The sequence below is a fragment of the Sarcophilus harrisii genome, chromosome 4 (genome assembly GCF_902635505.1).
Source record: "Sarcophilus harrisii chromosome 4, mSarHar1.11, whole genome shotgun sequence".
NCBI classification, from domain to species: Eukaryota; Metazoa; Chordata; class Mammalia; order Dasyuromorphia; family Dasyuridae; genus Sarcophilus; species Sarcophilus harrisii.
Window position 1 is genome coordinate 140,139,093 of NC_045429.1, and position 20,082 is coordinate 140,159,174.

At 33.3% G+C, this 20,082-nt stretch overlaps 1 protein-coding gene across 21 annotated transcripts in view; it reads left to right on the top strand.

The window, feature by feature from the left end:
- SYNE1 (spectrin repeat containing nuclear envelope protein 1) overlaps positions 1-20,082 on the top strand; it is a 567,155-nt gene that overhangs the window by 273,666 nt on the left and 273,407 nt on the right. For all 21 annotated transcript variants that reach the window (XM_031937596.1, XM_031937595.1, XM_031937611.1 and 18 more), the window contains 10 exons: positions 651-1,279; positions 2,477-2,656; positions 3,801-3,951; positions 4,384-4,542; positions 5,200-5,382; positions 6,927-7,028; positions 14,920-15,123; positions 17,151-17,358; positions 18,140-18,252; positions 19,348-19,553. In XM_031937596.1, the coding sequence (XP_031793456.1) occupies positions 651-1,279; positions 2,477-2,656; positions 3,801-3,951; positions 4,384-4,542; positions 5,200-5,382; positions 6,927-7,028; positions 14,920-15,123; positions 17,151-17,358; positions 18,140-18,252; positions 19,348-19,553 (2,135 nt within the window). The remainder of the gene's footprint in view (positions 1-650; positions 1,280-2,476; positions 2,657-3,800; positions 3,952-4,383; positions 4,543-5,199; positions 5,383-6,926; positions 7,029-14,919; positions 15,124-17,150; positions 17,359-18,139; positions 18,253-19,347; positions 19,554-20,082) is intronic.

The window sequence follows — 20,082 nt, forward strand, 5'->3', positions numbered from 1 at the left end:
CTATATTTCTGTGTATTTCAGTGACATTAAAAAATGTTTGTTTATTCATTCACCTATTCATTAATCAACTTATTCATTTTTTGATTTAGATGCATTTTGAATCCCCCTCTCCTATCAATATCCTATCAGTTAGCTTCTTTTAAGCAGAGACTGTTTCTTCTTTTAATTTACCTTTCTAGCCTTATAAGACACATTCCCTATCACATACACTATGGTGACCCCAAATGGCATTTTAAATTTCTCTGAGATGTGATATTCTTTCTCCATTTAAAGCCTTTTCATTGGCTGTCCCTATATCAAAAATGTGCTTATTCCTCACCTTCACCACTTAGAATCCTTAGTTCAAGTTTCACCATCTATATAAATCATTTTTTCTAAGATTTGTTCTGAAATTACCTTAAAACCATTTTACTTGTGTATTTGCACATACTCCCTTTACTAGATTGTGAGCCCCACTTTTGTCTAAATCTCCAATATCTAGACTTGTTAATTGGTTTTGTTTTGCTTTGTTCCAACATCCACTAACAGTTCAGTGCCATGGACAGAGCAATGGTTAAATGTTATTGAAATGGATTTAAATTGTAGAATAGACCCATTGTATAAATATCTGTTTGTCTAGACTGCTTTTAATTATTATTATTATTTTTTAGGACCACTCAGCAGAAGTTGAGAGCAAGAAGGAAGAAATGCTTCAGCTAAAGGCTCACTTAGGAAAGTTATGTTCTTTCAGCAGAGGAGAGGACCAACACATTCTTCAGGGAAGAGCAGAGGATTGCTTCCAGTTGTTCCAAGAGGCCAGTCAGATAATTGAGAGAAGGCAACTCGCATTGACCAAGTTGACCCAATTCTTTCAAGCTCATGCTTCTTTATCAAATGTTCTCCACAGACTAAGGCAAACTGTGGAAGCTACTAGTAACATGGATAAAAAACAGTCAGAATTATTGGAGAAGGACTTACATGATGCTATTATGGATACTAAAAATTTAGATCGTGCTGCAATTAGTCTCGATGGAATTCTCACAAAAGCCCAGTATCACCTGAAGAGTGACAATTCTGAGCAGAGAGCTTCTTGTAGGAGAATGGCAGATCAACTTGGTTTAGAATTAGAAAGCATCCAGAATCTTCTGGGGACCAAGCAGAGTGAGGCAGAGGCCTTTGTAGCCCTGAGAAAAGCTTTTGCAGATCACAAGGAAACTCTCTTGAAGAGCCTTGAAGATATTGAAGAAAGGACTGACAGAGAACGGTTAAAGGAGCTTAGCCAGCAAGCTGTGCAACAAAGGTAGGAAAAAAAACCCAAAAAATTTGTGATCAGTTTTTCTTCTTTTTTAAAAAAAATAATTTTGTTCTTTGTACTAGAAATTTTTTTCCTCATTTTTTGTGGTACCCAACACCTTCACATATGGATCACCAGAAAGCTTCTCCAGCTTCAATTCTCTGGATTAATACCTGCTCATAATTGTAGCTCAAAAACACCTAATTATGTTTTTACTTTTATTTGGCTAACCAGAAGGGACATTCTTCTAAAACAAAATACATTTATTAATAATTAATAAAATTACTGAAAAAAAAAGATCTCACACTCATCCATATAACTCCCACCACACAAGTTACATTTCTTAAATGTTCCTAAATCACTTAGGGAGGAAACTGAGGGACATATATGAATGGGAATATGTTAAGGAAGATGTATGACTGGGTAACTAATCTCACTGATACCTTATAACCATAGATATCCTGTAGTGATAACATTACACTGCTTTCTCATGGGCTTTTATAATTTTTTTGGTTGGTTGTCTCTGCTTTGTGTTGGTTTTCTTCAGTTCTTTCTCAAAGGAAGAAGCCTGCAAACTCATTAGTATATCGCTCTTGAGGGTATATTACCTCTCTTTAGATGACTAACATAGGTTTTAGCCACCATATCTGCCTAAAATAATTTCCATAGTCATTTTAAATGTCTTTTCTCCTTTTCTCTTATGGCTTTCCAAGTTCATTCGGTCTAAATTTTTAGTTGTCTTAAAGTCAGAATATTTTTTTCAACCCCTTTCTATTTCCATGATTCCAAGTTAGGGAGAATGTAGAAGAGATTTAAAGGGGATGGGGATTTTTGTCAGACTAACTTTATTCTGTTCTCCTATTGACATTTTTGTTTTTCCTATATTATATAGATTCAGCTTTCATATGATAAGTGTCAAATGAACTTTACTAAATTTTATGAAATAGATCTTTCTTAATATATTAGGTAAAATTAATAATACAAATGATTTTAAATTCATGAAGCCTTTTACCTAATGTTATCTGGAGGGGCACTATCAGGTTGGTTAGAGAGGGAAATCTTTTAAACCAAATACCAAGTCCTAGAGGAGTTGTAAATATACTGGTAAATGGGAATACCCATACAAATAAAATTATAGATCATTTAAATACAAAGTCTTTGATAAAGTTGAAAAGGAGGGAAATTGAACATTTTCTTTCATAGGTTACGAGTTTTTAATCAGTTAGAAGATGAGTTGAATTCTCATGAGCATGAATTGTGGTGGCTGAAGGACAAAGCTAAACAAATAGCTCAAAAAGATGTGACTTTTGCACCAGAATTTGATGAAGAGATAAATCGTTTGGAAGCTACCTGGGGTGACACAAAGAAGTTAATTCATGAAAAGTAAGTCAAATCTTGTTAAAATAGTTGGATCATTGCATGATGCTGTGAGTATAGCACATAGTGGAATTTAATGTCTTTTCAGTTTTAGTTATTCCATGTTCTTCCAGTCATATCTTCACCATCTATTGATTTGTTTTTTGAGAATGGGAATTTTTTAAAAATTTTTTTTTTAATTTAAATTTTTTTAATTTGAATAAAAAACTTTTTTTTAAAAAAGTACCTAAATGTCATTACTGTTCATTAAATGTCATGGAGGTGTTGAAAAGCAGAAATAAAACAGTCAGTCTCTCTCTCTCTCTCTCTCTCTCTCTCTCTTTCTCTCTCTCTCTTTGATGGCTCCTTAATAAAAGAAAAACATTTTAGTAGGTTCCTTGAAATTTCCTATACATATATATATACTTACTTTTCCCCTCAATTACATGCAAAACAATTTTAATTTTTTTTTTTACATTTTGAGTTCTGAAATCTTTCCTCCTTTTCTCCCCTCCCTCTCTCCATCCCTGAGACAGTAAGCAATTTGAAATAGGTTATATGTGTGCAATTGTGTTAAACTTATTTCAACAATAATCATTTTCTGGAAGAAAACTCATGAAAGAAAAAGGAAAGAAGGAAGGAAGAAAAACCTTGCTTCAGTCTACATTAGGATGTCATCACTTCTTTCTCTGAAGTAGGATAGCATTTTTTCATCATGAATCCTTTGGGATTGTTTTGGATTGTTTATTGCTAAGTCTAGCCAAGATGCCAGTTGATCATCATGCAGTATTGCTGGTACATTGTATAATGTGGGAGAAACAGTTCTAACAAAAAATAGTGGTGAGAAGTGAAACAGGATGGACAAAATCAGCATATGTTTTATTTGAAATTTCCTATATAATGCCTCTGACCAGATAACATAAGTTGACAAGCTCTATCATAATTTAAGGCAAATATTTTAAACCAAAAATATTAAATGTGAATGAATAGCATCACTGCTACTATAAGTAGCAGAGACAAAGTTATGATTTTCATTTAGTCTCCTAATTGTTCCTTTTTATATATTTTAGACAGTTTTCCTTAGATTTAACCTTAAGAAGAATTTCCCTTGTGCTATCTTCCTAAAAAAGTGATATTCTTCTAATTCTTTTTTTGTCTGTTACTGTTTCAGTCAAGGTCAGTGCTGTGGACTTATTGATTTGATGAGAGAATATCAGAATTTGAAGTCAGTAATCTGTAAAGTCTTAGAAAATGCCAACAATGTAACGATGACCAGATCTACTGTAAAGGATCGGGAAGACATTAGATGGGCCTTATCTAAGGTGATTACTTGACCAATATTTGATTTTTATCAAAATTTCTATAGATATATATTTTTGGTCATGCAGGATTTCTTTGGCTGGAAAATACTTCGATATGTTAGAAATATTGAACTCTAGATCTTCATTGTCACTTTGTTCTAGAAAAGATTTTGCTCCAGAATTCTGAAGAACTCTTCAATAGGTAATTTATAATGTTCACTATCCTACTGTATAGACAGAAGTGGATTTCGATACTTGATTCACATCTTGAGATTATTAGCTTTTTTTAAATAAAGCTAAGCTTAGCCTAGAGTTTTTTGAGATAGAAACTGATCAAAATATGTGCATATATACACAAATGCACACATACATGCATACATATATGTATGTTTATGGAGAATGTGTTTAACCACTGATTATTTTATTAAATTAAAGAAACGTTTATTTCCACAGCATGAAACTGTCAAGAATGAAATGAATGGGAAACAAAAGGAACTGGATGACTTTACAAGTAAAGGAAAACATTTGATATCTGAATTAAAAAGAAGTCAAAGCAGTGATTTCATTCTTGTGAAAACAGACATGGATAGCACTGTGGATAGATGGCTAGATGTAAGAACAGTCACTCTTTTTTTTGTATTAATACTACTAATCATTAATTTTCCTCACAGCTTAGTCTACTCTATAGTGGGTAGTATTATTGGAAGAGTCCGAGAAGTAGATTTTTTTTTTGATATAGGAAAAGGACCGAATGTCTAATTTCATTGCTATAAGAAACTCCCATGTGACAAAACTCTCTACCAATGTAGATTGGCACCAAGAACACAGAGAGATTAAGCAACTTTTTAAACTTGTCTTCCCCTTAAATAATATGTATATATACACATATTGCATATGTGTACATGTATATACATATATAAATATTAAGCCCAATTAGAGGTAGAGATTGAAATTAAGTATTCCTAGATTAGAAGCCAGTTTTTTTATACACTTTGCTACTCAGTATTTCATTGTGAGCAGAGTATTACCTTATTAAAAAAAATTTTTTTAGCACATAGAATGAAATCATGTGGATTATTCCTGTGAGAATTAGCATTGATTTCAGTGATTTTCATTTATTAATTTGACTGGGGAAGTTTTCAAACATTTATTTACAAATATAGATTTAATTGAGGAATAGAGAACCATCTGTTGGGGGACTTCTTTAGAAGGAATTTGGGGCAGTGCCAGTACATATTTAATGACAGTACATTTTCTTTTTTCTTCCAGACTTCAGAGAAAATTGAGGAGAACATGGATAGACTTACTATAAGCCTTTCTCTTTGGGAAGATGTGCTTGTAACTAGAGATGAAATTGATGGCTGGACAAATAGCTCCATACCACAGTTAACAGAAAAGATTAGCAACCTCAGTAATAGCTTCAGAACAGAAGCGTTACTCAAGGAATTTGAGGTCAGTGGGCCTAATTTGTTCACATACAGTATAAAAGGCATATGAAAAGTGTGTCTCTCTTTCTTTTCTCTAGGCTAAGTCTAACACTTATCCAAAGGCATCATGACTATTCCAGGGCTTTCCTAAACTTAATGTCACTGCATTGAGCATATTTGTGAGAAAAGCAGTTATCCATCTTTTTTTTTTTCTTTTTGTTGCACCTTTCTACATGCATTTCTTCTTAATGTGGAAAATATGAATAAAAAGAAAATGAAAGTTAGGGAAAGTTGCTAGCTATGTTTGATCCCTTGATAAATTATGCCTTGAGAAAAAGTAGGGGAGTCTTATAATGGTCATATGTTCCTCTTAAAGCTTTGAGGGAAGCAATATATCACATACTTGTGACTTTGAAATCTTAATCCCAATCTAAATTCCCAATACCCCACAGTACTAAGATATTGAAGAACTATATTTGAAGTCACTTGAAATGCTTGAAATAACCTGAATGATTTTGTGTATTTCTTCCAAAACCCAAGCTTCTCCAAAAGAATAACAACTCTAATTGGGTTCAATATTCAGCTAACATTATCATAGAAACAACCCATATTTGAATAATAATCCCCTCTCTAATATCCTGACAAATGGTTATCTAGCAAAGCCTTTATTGTGTCTGCAAACTATACTCACAGATAGGATAAATTGTTAAGTTCTTTTTTTTTTCTTATGCTGTACCTTCTTCTGCAACTTTTACTCAGAACTACTCTAATGAGATAAGTGAAGTGCTTTCTGGGAGTCAGGCTATTGAGAAATGACTGAAGTTATATAGAATTCCAACAAGTTATTTAGGTTCCAAAATGGATCCTTCTTGACCCAAAATAATTACCTTAGATTTCAAAGTGTTTAATTTATTCTATAAGTAGCAGTAGTCTTACAGTATTGTCATCCTTAATCTTTTCTCATCCTGTATTTTTAAAATACAGCTGCATTTAAATTTACAAAATGATAGTTTCCTAGACACAACAATTTCCTAATTGGATTTGACATCCATAAAAATAAATAAATGTTACATGTAGCAAATTTAAGTGATATACGAATTATATGTCATGTTTTGAAAAAGGAAATGCTATTCTGAGAATTTAATTAGCAACCATAGTAAACTATTCTATTTAGTCTCCATTGAATAAAGAATTTTGGTTTGAATTTATTTTTTCCGAAGGGATTTCTTTCCTATAATAAAATGAATAAAAAATGAAAAAAAATCCATAGGAATGTCTTGCATTTCATTAAGTGGAAAGCTAATAGTAACATTTCTAGACTCATAAATAATGACTTTTCTTTGTTATTCAGAAATTTACATTGGAAAGGTTTTTAGAAATTGACAAAAATGTCTTGTATATGTTTAGAGAAGTCTCAAAACTCAGTATAAGCAATTCATATTCCCACAGTTGTGGAAATAAGAATGTGGTAAGTTACTTGTGAATATATGTTGACATATCTATCAATCTATATATGAATATCAACACATTTACATATTTCTTGTTTTTTTTTTTTCTGTTTGGGGACAGTGTGAAGTTAAAAACAAAGGACTTAAATTGGAAGAACTTCATTCAAAAATTTTAAATCTTAAAGAATTGACTAAAAATCAGGAAATACCACCAGATCTTCAGGTAAGATTATTTTTAACAATAGTAGATAATGGTTATAATAGTGATATGATGTCAAAAGAATTTATTGAGATCTTATTATATGCAAGTCATTGTACTAGGTAATATATATAGAAAAACAAACCTCTAAGTAAATGAGATGGGCCTGGCATTGGGCTTAAAATATCAAAGTCCCTTGATTAGTTTGGTGTCATGTTATCAATATCTAATGACACATATATGCTAAGTATCTGCCAAAATAGTCTGAAAAGTCAGGGTTCTCTTAACATCAGTGTGGGATGTTGGGAAAGCACTTTGTGATATTTTGAAAAGTTTGAGAGACATAGTTTCTGGGTAATTTAATAATTTTTAAAATAAGGACAATAGGAATGGTTTGGCCATCTGTAAGACCAAAGACAATTATGGAGGTGATTTCACAGTTTATATATCCCTCCAAAAAGAAGCTGATGTCATCCATCATCATGTCACCATTGGACAGAGAAAATATCTCTATATATTGGACCATTTCCAGTCATGGACTATCTAGATCAGGACTTCTTAAATATTTTTCCATTAAGAAACCCTTTTCATTTGAGAAATTGTTATGCTGCTCTATCTTGTCAAGGCCTGTAGTAATCTAGTATTTGCATAAAACCAAACTCTAAGTTTTATTTACTAGTTCAATAGTTTTCTTAATTTCTATTTTATTAATCTCTCCTTTAAGTTTCAGAATTTCTAATTTGGTATTTAATTAGAAGTTTTTAATTTGTTTTTTTTTCCTGCTTTTTTAGTTACATGCCTAGTTCATTGATCTTCTCTTTCTCTATTTTATTCATATAGCTATTTAGAGATACAAAATGTATTCTAAGAACTGCTTTAGCTGTATCCCATAGGTTTTGATATGTTGTCACATTGTGGTCATTCTCTTGAATGAAATTATGGATTGTTTCTCTAATTTGTTGTTTGACCTACTCATTCTTTAGAATTATATTATTTAATTTCCAATTGTTTTTAGTCTATCCCTGGCCCTTTATTGAATACACTTTTTATTGCATTGTGGTTGAAAAGGAAATATTTACTATTTCTGCCTTTCTGAATTTTATTGTAAGGTTTTTGTGCTCTAATAAATAGTCACATTTTGTGTAGATGCCATGTACTGGTGAGAAAAAGTTGTATTCCTTTTCTTTCTGTACCTATTCAATTTACTTCAGAGGTCTATCATATCTAGGTTTTCTAGGATCCTATTAGCCTCCCTAGTTTATTATTTATTTTATGGTTAAATTTGTCTGATTCTAGAGGAGAAGGTTGATGTCCCCTATGAATATTGTCTATTTCTTCCTGTAACTAGCTTAAAATCTTTGCTAGGAATTTGACTGCATTACCACTTGGTGCATACACATTTAGTATCATTATTACTTCATTATTTATGCTACCCTTTATCAAGATGTACTTTCCTTCCTTATTTATTTTAATAAGATTTACTTTTACTTTTGCTTTATTTGAGATCAGAATTACTACCTCTGTTTTTGTTTTTGTTTTTTACTTCAGATGAAACATAACAAATTCTGTTTCAGCCTTTTACCTTTACTCTGTATGTGTCTCTCAGTGTCAAATGTGGTTTCTTGGAAACAACAAATTATAGGATTCTGTTTTTTTTTTTTTTATCCACTCTGCTATTAGCTTCAGTTTTATGGGAGAGTTCTTCCCATTCACATTCACAGTTACTATTGCCAGCTCTGTAGTTCCCTCCATCCTGTTTTCTGCTGTATATACTTTTCTTCTATTTCCACCTTGTCCTTAATGGTGTGTGTGTGTGTGTGTGTGTGTCTACTCACTCAACCCCACTACTTTATCTCCTATCACCCCTCCCACTTCTCTTACTAGTCTTTTTTTACCCATCCTACCCACTACTTCATCTCTTACCACTCCTCCCTCCTTCTTTTAGTAATTGTTTTTCAACCCATTCCACCTACTACCTTGTCTTCTATCAATACTTTCCTACTTCTCTTACCTTTTCCCAGTGTTTCTGCCTCTCTTCTATCCTGTCCCTCCCTTTTCTTTTGCTCTTTCTCCTAATTTTTTAAAGGGTTAGATAAATTTCTATATCCAAAAGAATGATTAACTTATTTCCTCTTACAGCCAAAAATGATGAGATCAAACTTCAGATAATGTGCATCTCCCCCCAGCCCCCCCGCTTCTTCCCTCCATTGTAATAGATCTTTTGCAATTCTTCATGCAAACTAATTTTCCTATTATACCTCCCCTTTCCTCCTTTTCCAGTACAGACCTTTTGCTACCCCTTAATTGTGATGACCGCGTATTTTAAAATCAGCCGGAGTCAGGAATTCAGGTTAGGGGAAAATCGTCAATCTTTATTCTTAGCAGAGATGAAGAAAGGTTGGAGGTAGAAGGGAATTGGCAATAGCAATGTCAGCAGCTAAATCAAGAAGCTAGCTAGACCAGAAGCCACGAGACCAGCAGCTACCAGAAATGAACCCAGGCAGCAATCTCTCTGAGCCTCTCTTCCTGTCTCCCTGTCTCCACCCACCAAAATCATCATTTCCTATACAACACATCAGGACTTGCACAGAGAGTAGGCGGGGGCCATTCTTTATCCAAGCATGTATATTAATAGAGTATAGTCCAATTACTATTTAGCCTCACGTGCTTGAAACCTCAGTGCATCAACTCAAGCCTCAGCCCATTACACTTAATGTCTTTTTCTTTGATGCCATCACATCAGAATCCAGTCACAACCACAGCCCTTGTCTATGTGATGCCTCCCTTTGCCTGCTCTTGTGACAGATACTGTTCTCAAGAGTTACAGATATCATTTTCCTACCTAGGGATGTAAGCAGTTTAATCTTTAAATAATATATATTTATCATATATGATGTAATATAATTATATATTATTAAATATATATAATAAATATACATTAAATATAAATATAATAAAATAGAAATGAATAATGAATACATATTTGTATATTAAATGAATACATATAATAATAAATATATATTAAATAATATGTATTCTTCCCCTGTTCACCTTTGTATGCTTCTTTTTATTTTCAAAACATATGCATAGATAATTTTCAATATTCATCATTGCAAAACTTTGTATTCCAAAATTTTTTTTCCCTCCTTGTTCCCCATCCTGACACTTAGATGGCAAGTATTCTGAAATTTAGCTATGATATTCCTTGTAGTTTTCATTTGGCAATTTCTCACATGAGGTGATAGGTGAATTCTTTCAATGGCTATTTTACCCTTGGGTTCTAGGACATCAAGGCAATTTTCCTTGACAATTTCCTGAAGGATGATTTCTAGGCTCTTTTTTTCATCATAGTTTTCAGGAAGTCCAGCAATTCTTAGATTGTCTCTCCTAGATCTATTTTTCAAGTCAGTTGCTTTTCCAATGAGGTATTTTCCATTTTCTTCTATTTTTCTTTTTTTTTTTTGTTTTTTTGATGATTCTTTATTTCTCATTGAGTCATTTACTTCACTTGATCAATTCTAATTATTTAGTGAATTATTTTCTTCAGTAATTTTTTTAAAATCTCCTTTTGCATTTGGCCCATTGAATTTTTAAAGTAGTTGTTTTGTTCATTAGATTTTTTTTTCATTTCATAAATTCTGTTTTTGAAATAGTTGGCTTCTTTTTCAAATTATTTTGTAAGGAGTTACATGCTTTTTCCTTTTCCTCAAATTTATTTTGTAAGGAGTTTTCTTCAAATAATTTCTGTGTTTCTCTTTTCAAACTCTTCTTTAACATTTTCATTTCTTTTCCCCATTTTTCTTCTAATACTCTTTTAAGATCATTTTTGAATTCTTCCAAGAGAGCCTTGCAAAATGGGCACCAATTCATATCATCCTTTGGGGCTTCATGAACAGACCTCAAACTCTGAGGACACTAAAGGTATTTACCTTTAGTGTCCTCAGAGTTTGATGTCTGTTCTCTTTCTCCATAAAAGCTATCTCTTGTCAGAGTTCTTTTTGCTTTTTTTGCTCATTTTTTAAAGGTTGAGGTCTGCTTTTAGGGCAAAAGGGAGATTTTCCCATTCTCCTTCTATAGGCAAGCATTTTTGCTGCCTTAGGCAGATCCTGCTGACTTCCTTCCTGCGCTGGGTAGATGTGGACAAGTTCCATATTATTCTGAGGATTAGAAGCTCACTATTTGCCTTTTATGTTTGTATTGGATGTCTCTACTTTGCTAGGAATTTGACTGCATTACCACTTGGTGCATACACATTTAGTATCATTATTACTTAATTATTTATGCTACCCTTTATCAAGATGTACTTTGCTTCCTTATTTATTTTAATAAGATTTACTTTTACTTTTGCTTTATTTGAGATCGGAATTACTACCTCTGTTTTCTAATTTGCTTCCACTGGCTTCAGAACCTGAAAAGTAGCCAGAACTGCTGTGTTTTGGGTAAGAGTCACCTGGTAGATTTTCTAACACAGATCCCATACTACCCTGATTCACTGCACTGTGTCTGCCCTCAGCTGCCTTTCCCATGCCCAATTGGAAACAAATCTTTTCTGAAGTTCTTTCAAAATATTTTCTGCTGGAAATTTGTTGCACTCCAAATATTTGTGGGTTTTGTTATTACAAAACCAGTTCAAATACTTGATCTGGTATTGATCTGAGGGATGGCAGGAAGAGCTTAGATAAAGACCTTTCTACTCACCACCATTTTGGTTCCGTCCCCTAATTCTGTTTTTTTCAATAGAAATGATTAAGCATCTCTAACTTCATTGAAGATCCATCACCTCCCCTGAAAGATGATGCTGAATCTCACTAGGTAGTTAATTCTTTGTTAGTTCTTTGCTTTTTGGAATATGATATTTTAGGCCCTCTGATCCTTCATTGTAGAAGCTGCCAGATCCTGGGTAATCCTGACTGTTTCTCCATGATATTTAAATTGTTTTTGTCTGGCAGCTTGCGGTATTTTTTCCTTAAGATTGTAATTTTGGAGTTTTGCAACAAAGTTCCTTGGAATTTTCCTTATGGGATCTTTTCTGAAGGTGATTGATAGATTCTTTTAATGAGTATTTTCCCCTCCATTTCTAGAGTATTGGGACAATTTTCCTTAATGATCTCATAGAATGCTATCCAGGCTCATTTTTTTTTTTTTTTTTTTTTTTTTTGGTTGTGGCCTTCATTTAGGCCAATAATTTTTAAATGTCATTTCTTGATCTATTTTCCAGGTCAGCTCTTTTACCAATGAGGCATTTCACATTATCTTCCTTTTTTTTTCATTCTTTTTAGTTTGTTTGATTTATTCTTGCTGTCTTACAAAGTCTTAGCCTCCATTTGTCCTGTTGTAGTTTTTAATGTGTGACTTTTTTTTTAGTTAGCTTTGTAACTCTTTTTAATTCTATTGATTAAGGAGTTGTTTTCTTCAGACAATTTTTTTCCTTCCTTTTCCAAGGTCTTGACTCGTTACTGCATACCTTTCATTTCCTTTACCATTTTTTCTTTTACTTTTTAAAATTTGCCTTTTAAAGTCTTTTATGAGCACTTCCAAGCAGCCTCTTTGGCCTTAAGACCAATTCATATTTTGATATTTCTTCTGTCTACATTCAGCCCTCATCTGAGTTTGTGTTTTAGTCTCTCCTGTCACCATGCTAACTTTATATGGTCAAGGTTCTTTTCTCTTTCTTGCTCATTTCTTTTTCTTTGTTTTAGTACTCCCTCTTTTTTATTACTTTTGTGGTTAAGCTCTGCTCCTAGGTTAAAGGAGGCACTGTCCTAAGCTTCCTATGCAACTTTGAGCACAGGGGTCCCTTGTATTTATAGGGGGTAACTTTGCCTACTCTTTTCAGGAAACAGCCTAATTTCCCAGAGTTTGCCTTCTGAGCTGGGAATAGAAACTGCTCTACTGATTTGCTTCTCTATTGAGCCAGGATCTTAGTTGCTGATTTGCAATGTTTAAAACTCTCTCACTGGCTTTCCCAGAGTTTATCTGAGCTGGACTAAGCACCCTTTTTGCCCCAGTGATTATGATCTTTTTTGAAGTTTTTTCCTGTCTATCTTGAACTGGAGAGTGATTTCATTACAACGGGCTCTGTTCAGAGGCTTTGTTTCATGTGGTTTTCAAAGGAAACTGGGAGAGCTTGAATAGCTTCCTGGTTATACTCTGCCATCTTGGATCCACTCTCAGAAAACACCTTGGTTTAATACATATTTAATTTTGAATTAATTTTTGCTCATTTCATTCAGAAAACTTTTACTGTTACCAAATGTTTGTGACCCCCACATTCTGTTATGTGATCTCATATTGTGTTGCAACATATTTAAATCAGGCTAGAAATTCTGCCTGCAAGGGCACTGGGATGTTTAAGAGAAGTAAGGGGGAGGGAGGTAAAGGCAGGGATTTGCTGAGCTCTCCCCCAAACTTCTCCAAATTGTTTTAAATAATGAGTCTAAAATTATTTAAAGCCACAGAACATGAAAAAAGACTGAATGGAACAATTTTCCAGTTGAAGACAACTTAGAAGTTCAGCAGGAAAGATCTATGGCATCAGGCTGGGAGTCCATTGTGCAGTCTGGGTGCAAACCATACCAGTGCAGCTTTAGCCCTAGCTCTAGCAAAGCAGAAACTGGCCTTAGACCAGTTATTAGACCAGAATAAGCAGAAGTAATGGCAGTTTTCAGACCTCTTAGCCCAGAGATATCAAAGATGACTTGGAAGGTGAGCAGGAAATGTTTGTCAGATGGTGAGAGACCTTTGGAAAACCATCAAAGCAGAAATGTGTGTGAATGCCAGATGTGGCAGCTTCCAGAGGCTTCAGCTCATAGGTGGTCTCTACTAATACTGATGAAGGACTCTGTTGCTTTAGCACATTAGAATCCACAGGCACAGTGAAGCAGAGATCCTCCTCACAGTTTCAGGGTAAAAAACAGTGCTTCTGATCAAGTCTCTAGAAGGATCTCTGAAAACAGCTGCACAAAACCCCTGAAACTTGGAACAATGCACCCTCCACCCTGGAAAGAGAATGCTGCTTTAACAAAGAGTTAAAATTTGAGTTAAAATCTTGGGGAAATGAGCAAAGAATAGAAAAAGAGTCTGACCACACAAAGGTACTCTGGGAACAAGGAAGCTGAAAATATACCCTTAGAAGAAGATAGCAAAGTTAAAGCTCCAAGAAAAATAATAATAAGTCTCAGATCATGTAAGAGCTCAAAAGAGATTTTGAAAAACAAGTAATAAAGATAGAGGGGGAAATAGAAAGAAAATTGATAGTGGTACAAAAGCAAATACAAAAAAGCTAATGAAGAGAAGAATGCCTTTAAAAATAAAATTGGCCAAATGGAAAGGAGATACAAAAGCTTACTGAGGAAAATAATTCCTTGAAAATTAGATTTGAGCAAATGGAAACTAATGACTTTATGAAAATCAAGAAACAATAAAAAAAAAAACCAAAAAAAATGAAAAAAAAATAGAAAACAAGGTGAAATAACACATTGGAAAAACAACCAATCTGGAAAATAGATCCAAAATAAATTTATTCTTATTTACTTAATCACTTTAGTTTTAATCATCTCCTTGGAATGAGAGTAAACCTCAACAGATCCCAATGCCTGACTGACTTAGATGAAATAGTGTTTTTATGATCCTTTCCATTGATGCTTCTCCTATTTCATTAATCACAAAACATTCCATTTTGTCCCTACTAATTCTTTACTTTAATAGAAATAAGTTAAGGAGCAATACAATTCTTGTGGTTGTTTTTATGTGTTGTGTTTGCCAAATTTTTGTGTACATGACTGGAGGCCACTAAAAACTCTCTTTTCTCTATTCATTGAAAAAAAGTATGAATATTTCAACATATAATGGAATGAGAACTCAAGGAGTATATTCAAATGACACTAATATCAATCTGTCTTATTTTTACTTTTAGTTCATTGAAACAGGTTTGAGGCAAAAGCTGGAACATGCCAAAGAAGTAACTGAAATGGCAAAGGGAACCCTGAAAGATTTTAATGAGCAAAAAATGCAGTTAGAAAAATTTATTCATGAAGTTGAAAGTTGGCTTACAAAAATTGAAGAAACTTTATTGAACTGTGCGCAAACTCAGAATTGTGAAAGCTTAAAAAAAGTAAAAGTGAGTGATAAATCTCTTTAAAATATCTTGTTTGATAATCATATTTGAAAAAAAAACTCATTATTGCTATTAATCCTATTTGTAAATTTTTGTATTATGTAATTTCATTCAGTATGATAAATCATTCTTGAGAGACTATGTTAATATTGAGAACAAAAGAACAGATTACTTAATTCACAAACACCATGTAGAATAAAGATCAATTCGGGAAAAAAAAAAATTCTTCTGGCCAGAGTTTCAGTAGATTAATGCACAAATCAGAAAAACCACTGGTAAATATCGAGAACATGTGACACTATATCTGCATTAGAGTCTGCTAATAGTTTCTAATTCTTTGTTTCTATAAAATTACAAGACTTTCAGAATCTGTTTTCATATGTCTACATAGTACCACATTATTGCAGTTATTCCTTCCACATCATAGAGGTTAGGAGTACAACACTCTCATAATCTGGAAAATCTATGTAAAAATTTTCATCCCTCTCTTTATATCAAGGATCATCACAAAAGTGATCTTGAAGGCATAAATCAGAAACAGCAGCCTTTGCTGCTCCAGAATTCATCATAAATCACATTCCAGTAGTCCAACTGGAATATTCACAGCACACAGAAAAGATCATGATAGCCACAAGGGCATAGATCACTTTGCTTTCTCCTACCTTCTCTTTCCAAGTATAGTATGACTCGATAAGTGCAAATATCATGAAAGACAAGTTTTTGGTCATCACCATTGGAAATCTTTCATCTCCTTGTTTAAATGCATTGGATAAAGCTGGCCTCAGAATGAATGGGAAAAGAAAGATGGTATTTTCTCATAGCTGCTGATGCCTTTTCCCTCTTGTAATTAATTTGTATTTATTTTGTAAGCTTCTTGAGACCAGTTTTGTTAACCTAGTGCCTAGAACTCTGCCTTATACACAAAACAGATTTTATTTCTTTCTACCTTTAAAAAAAGGGTTTTGTTGATGCTTATTTTTATGTTGCATACACTTACAGATTATTATCACTTCCTGAGATATCTCATATTAAACAATTAAGTAAAAATAATAATGCAGTGATTTCATCTGAAAACAAAATTTCATATTTGTAGCTGTCCAAACCTATAAGGTCTGGGTTAGTCCAGGAACAGCTGGAGTCAGGATAAATAAAAGTCCCTTGTCTTTAGGGGAAGAAGTGAAGGAAACAGACAAACTGCCAGAAGCTTGCCACCAACCTCTCTCCCTCTAGTCCTGTTGAAAAGTGAGGTCTGGCTTGTTTCATCTCACTCTCTAATCCTTGCCTACAATTCTCTAAACCACAAACAACGAGCCATTCTCACATTAACTGTGAGAAGAGCAATTCCAAACATATGCTAATAGAGTCATTGGCCAATAGGTAATTAGCCTTAAGTGCTCTGTTGTCTGATTCAAGTGCACTTATTCAAAGTTTTAGCCCTTTACGCCTACCCTTCTATTTTTTAAATCTATTTTTTTCTTCTCCATAGTTTCTACCTCACTGAAAAAAAAAAAAGAAAAATAAATTTATTCTTAGAAATATACATAGTCAAGCAAAACAAATTTTCTTATAGGCTTATATATGTATACATATACATATACTTGTGTGTGTATGTGTATGTGTGTGTGTGTGTGTGTGCCTGTGTGTGTGTATGTATACCCTTTTACAGATATCTCTAAGCTACTTGACTGGAATTACCAGTACAATCTTGACTATGAAATACAGTACCATAATTCCCTGGCCAGAATTCAGAGATGTAGATATAAGATGATGGCATCCAACAATTGAATTCTCTAACCACCCAAAGTAATTAGCTCTTAAGGTCAAGATTGCTTTGTCTGAATCCATATAGGCTAGTTATGTCATTTTATTTTTTAATTGTCACAGTCAATAACCCTAACCCTGGCCAACCCTCCCATTTGCTGATCTATATTCATTAAATTATGTGAGATCAAGGGGAAATGTGGAATTCCCAAACCACTTTCATTCCTGTGTGGTGTATGTAACATTCATAGTTTAATTTTCTTCTTTAGGAAATGCAAAAAGAACTTCAAAGTCAGCAGAGCAGCATCAATTCAACACAAGAAAATCTTAACAGCCTGTGTCGTAAGTACCATTCAGCTGAACTGGAGAGCTTGGGAAGCACAATCATTCTCCTAATAAAGAAACATGAAACTGTCAGCCATCTTGGATCCAGAATACAGGCCAGTCTGCAGGATTATCTGGAAAAACATTTCACTGGTGAGCCATTCTAGGTGTTATAATGGGAACTTAGTTCAGAAGAAAAGTAGTAATTGAAATACTGTCTCAGAAACTGCCAATGGATGCTTGTAATAGAATTGCAAAGGTATTTTTTGAAATTTTATATTTCTTGGAATTTTTAATAAAAGTGTTATGAATCATGTATACATCGTTATGATTTTAGTTATTCCACTCACCATCAGGAAGTGGAAAGAAATTATCCTTCTTGTGGAGGAGATAAAAGTGCTCTCTTTTCACTCCTCCTCATCACTCATTTAACTAAAGGAATTCCTTCCCTAAAGCTAGCAACCTCCATTTCCAAGGGAATAGTTGCAAATCACACATTTACTATGGTAAAATTAATAGAGGAAGAACTTGGTGAGCTAGAAAATCATCACTGATGGGTAATATGAGTTCTGCCTCTAGGCTATGTAATTTTGGTTATGTTCTAATAGTTCATCATTAAGTAACAGTAAGAGGAAATGTTCTCTCTCCTTACTTTATAAAATCTTCCTCAAATGGTTTTGGAGAATTTGAGTTTTCCCCTTAAGATAAAGAACTAACTAACATATATTTCAAGGCACATTTTTTTATTCTCTCTTTCAATAAAAATGTCTTCTTTCTTCCAATAGAAAAGAATTACAACAGGAAATAATGCATTTCCTATCATTATAATACCTATTTAAGATTTCATGGCCATATTTTAAATTCACTGTAGTAATTTTTGGAAGCTTGTTTCATGTCTTAACATTTATTTTTGCCTTTTGTTCTCTTTCAAAAGAGTCTATGCAGGCATTCCAAACATGGTTTTCTGGTGTGAAGGCAGCAATGAGAGAATCATCAGATAGATCTGGGGACAGCAAAGTCATAGAGGCAAAGCTACAAAATTTACAAGTAGGTACCCCTTGAGCAGTAAAAATTGGCAAACGTAGGTATTCTTCCTGACAGACTGATAATATCCCATATTACCAAGTCAGAATTGACCATAGAAATATAGAATCTCAAATCCAGCTCTTTAATTGCAACTTATATACTTCTCCCATCTTCTGTTACTTTTTTTCCCTTTTCTCTCCTTCTCCCATGGATTAAATTACCTAATTTAAGCAGTGATGGGCATAACATAAAGGAGAAATTTAAAAATCTTTATGACACATATTATTTCTTTTTTAATTAAAAGTTTTTCCAGTTCTATTTTTTTCACTTTTCCTTCCCTAAGCCCTACCCATTGAGAAGGCAAGAAAAATAAAGCTATTTTAAATGTATATAGAGACTATTTCTGACTGTTTTATCATTATTTTTTTCTGTTCTACTATTATCCTCTATAAAAACTTATTTTTTTTTTTATCTGTGGCCTATAGTTGGCCATATCTTTAAAACATAAAAATCCCACTTTTAGTAAATGTATATTAAGGGCATCATGAAAGAATTATATGGCAGAAAGATAAGAAAGAGTAATCATGGAGATAATGAAGGATTACAGCTCACATGATCCAGCAGTTGGTGCACTCTTGATGTCAGGGAAAAAGTAAGAAAGTTCCTCCAAAATATTGGGAAAACACATTTGACAGTCTTTTGGGAGGATATGGTCAAGAGTACCACCAGATGGCCATGCATGAATCGATTGCAATTTACATTATCAAATGGAACTCCAAAGCTGATGAGATCACAGAGTTTTTGAGGATATAGTTGCTACCAAGCAAAGTACTATAGGACAGGGTGGGGAATGTATGTATAAGAAGCAAAATATGTAGATTCGTTTTAGAATTTACAATGTAGTTGGGAAGATACCATAATACTTAAATGAAATTAAAAGCAACACAAAGCCATGTGTAGGCTAATGCTAGATCCTAGACTTTGTGTTAGTGAAAAAAAGTATGCTGTAGGAGTTCCAGAGGGGAAAAAATTTGTGAGCCATACTTCTTGGGAATCCTGGATGAAACCAAGAATGATCTTGTACATTGTTTTGTTGTTGTTGTTTTCTTTCAACAGGGCATTTTGGACTCAATCAATGATGGCCAGAACAAACTTGATGTAGTGACTCAGGAAGGACAGAATTTATATGCTTACTTATCTAAACAAATTGTGAGTAGTATTCAGGAGCAGATTACAAAGGCTAATGAAGAATTTCAAGCATTCCTGAGAGATTGCCTTAAAAATAAACAGGCTCTTCAGGACTGTGCTACAGAACTGGGGAGGTAAGTGATTCTGAATGATGTGGTTTTCATTTGACTTAAGGAAGGGTACCATTGGGAATGAACAAGTAAGACTCAAAATTATGATTTTTAAATAAGAGAAATATTTGCTTCTTTCAACCAGTAAACATTCTTTTATTTGTTATAGTAAGCCAGTTCTTGTGCTTTAAAAAGAAAAAAGAACAAAGAAAAGAAAAGAAACAGTTCCTATCCTCCAAGAACTTATATTCTATCCATGTTTACCATGGCTTAAATTAGAATTGAACTTATGACTTCTCTGATTCTAGGATAACAACTGGTCTTGTGAATCTGAAATAATTATTTGACTCATTGCAAGAAGTTAATTTTATTGGCAAGTATGAGTGGTATAGATACATAAAGACTCTATGTGTGTGCTTGTGTGAGTGTGTGTGTGTTTTTGTGTATGTGTGTAGTTAACATTGGATTAGTATAAATGTTTTATAATAAGTAAATAATTATAACTAAATAATTCATAAATTAAAAAATATATAATTTAATTGCAGGGTTGTTT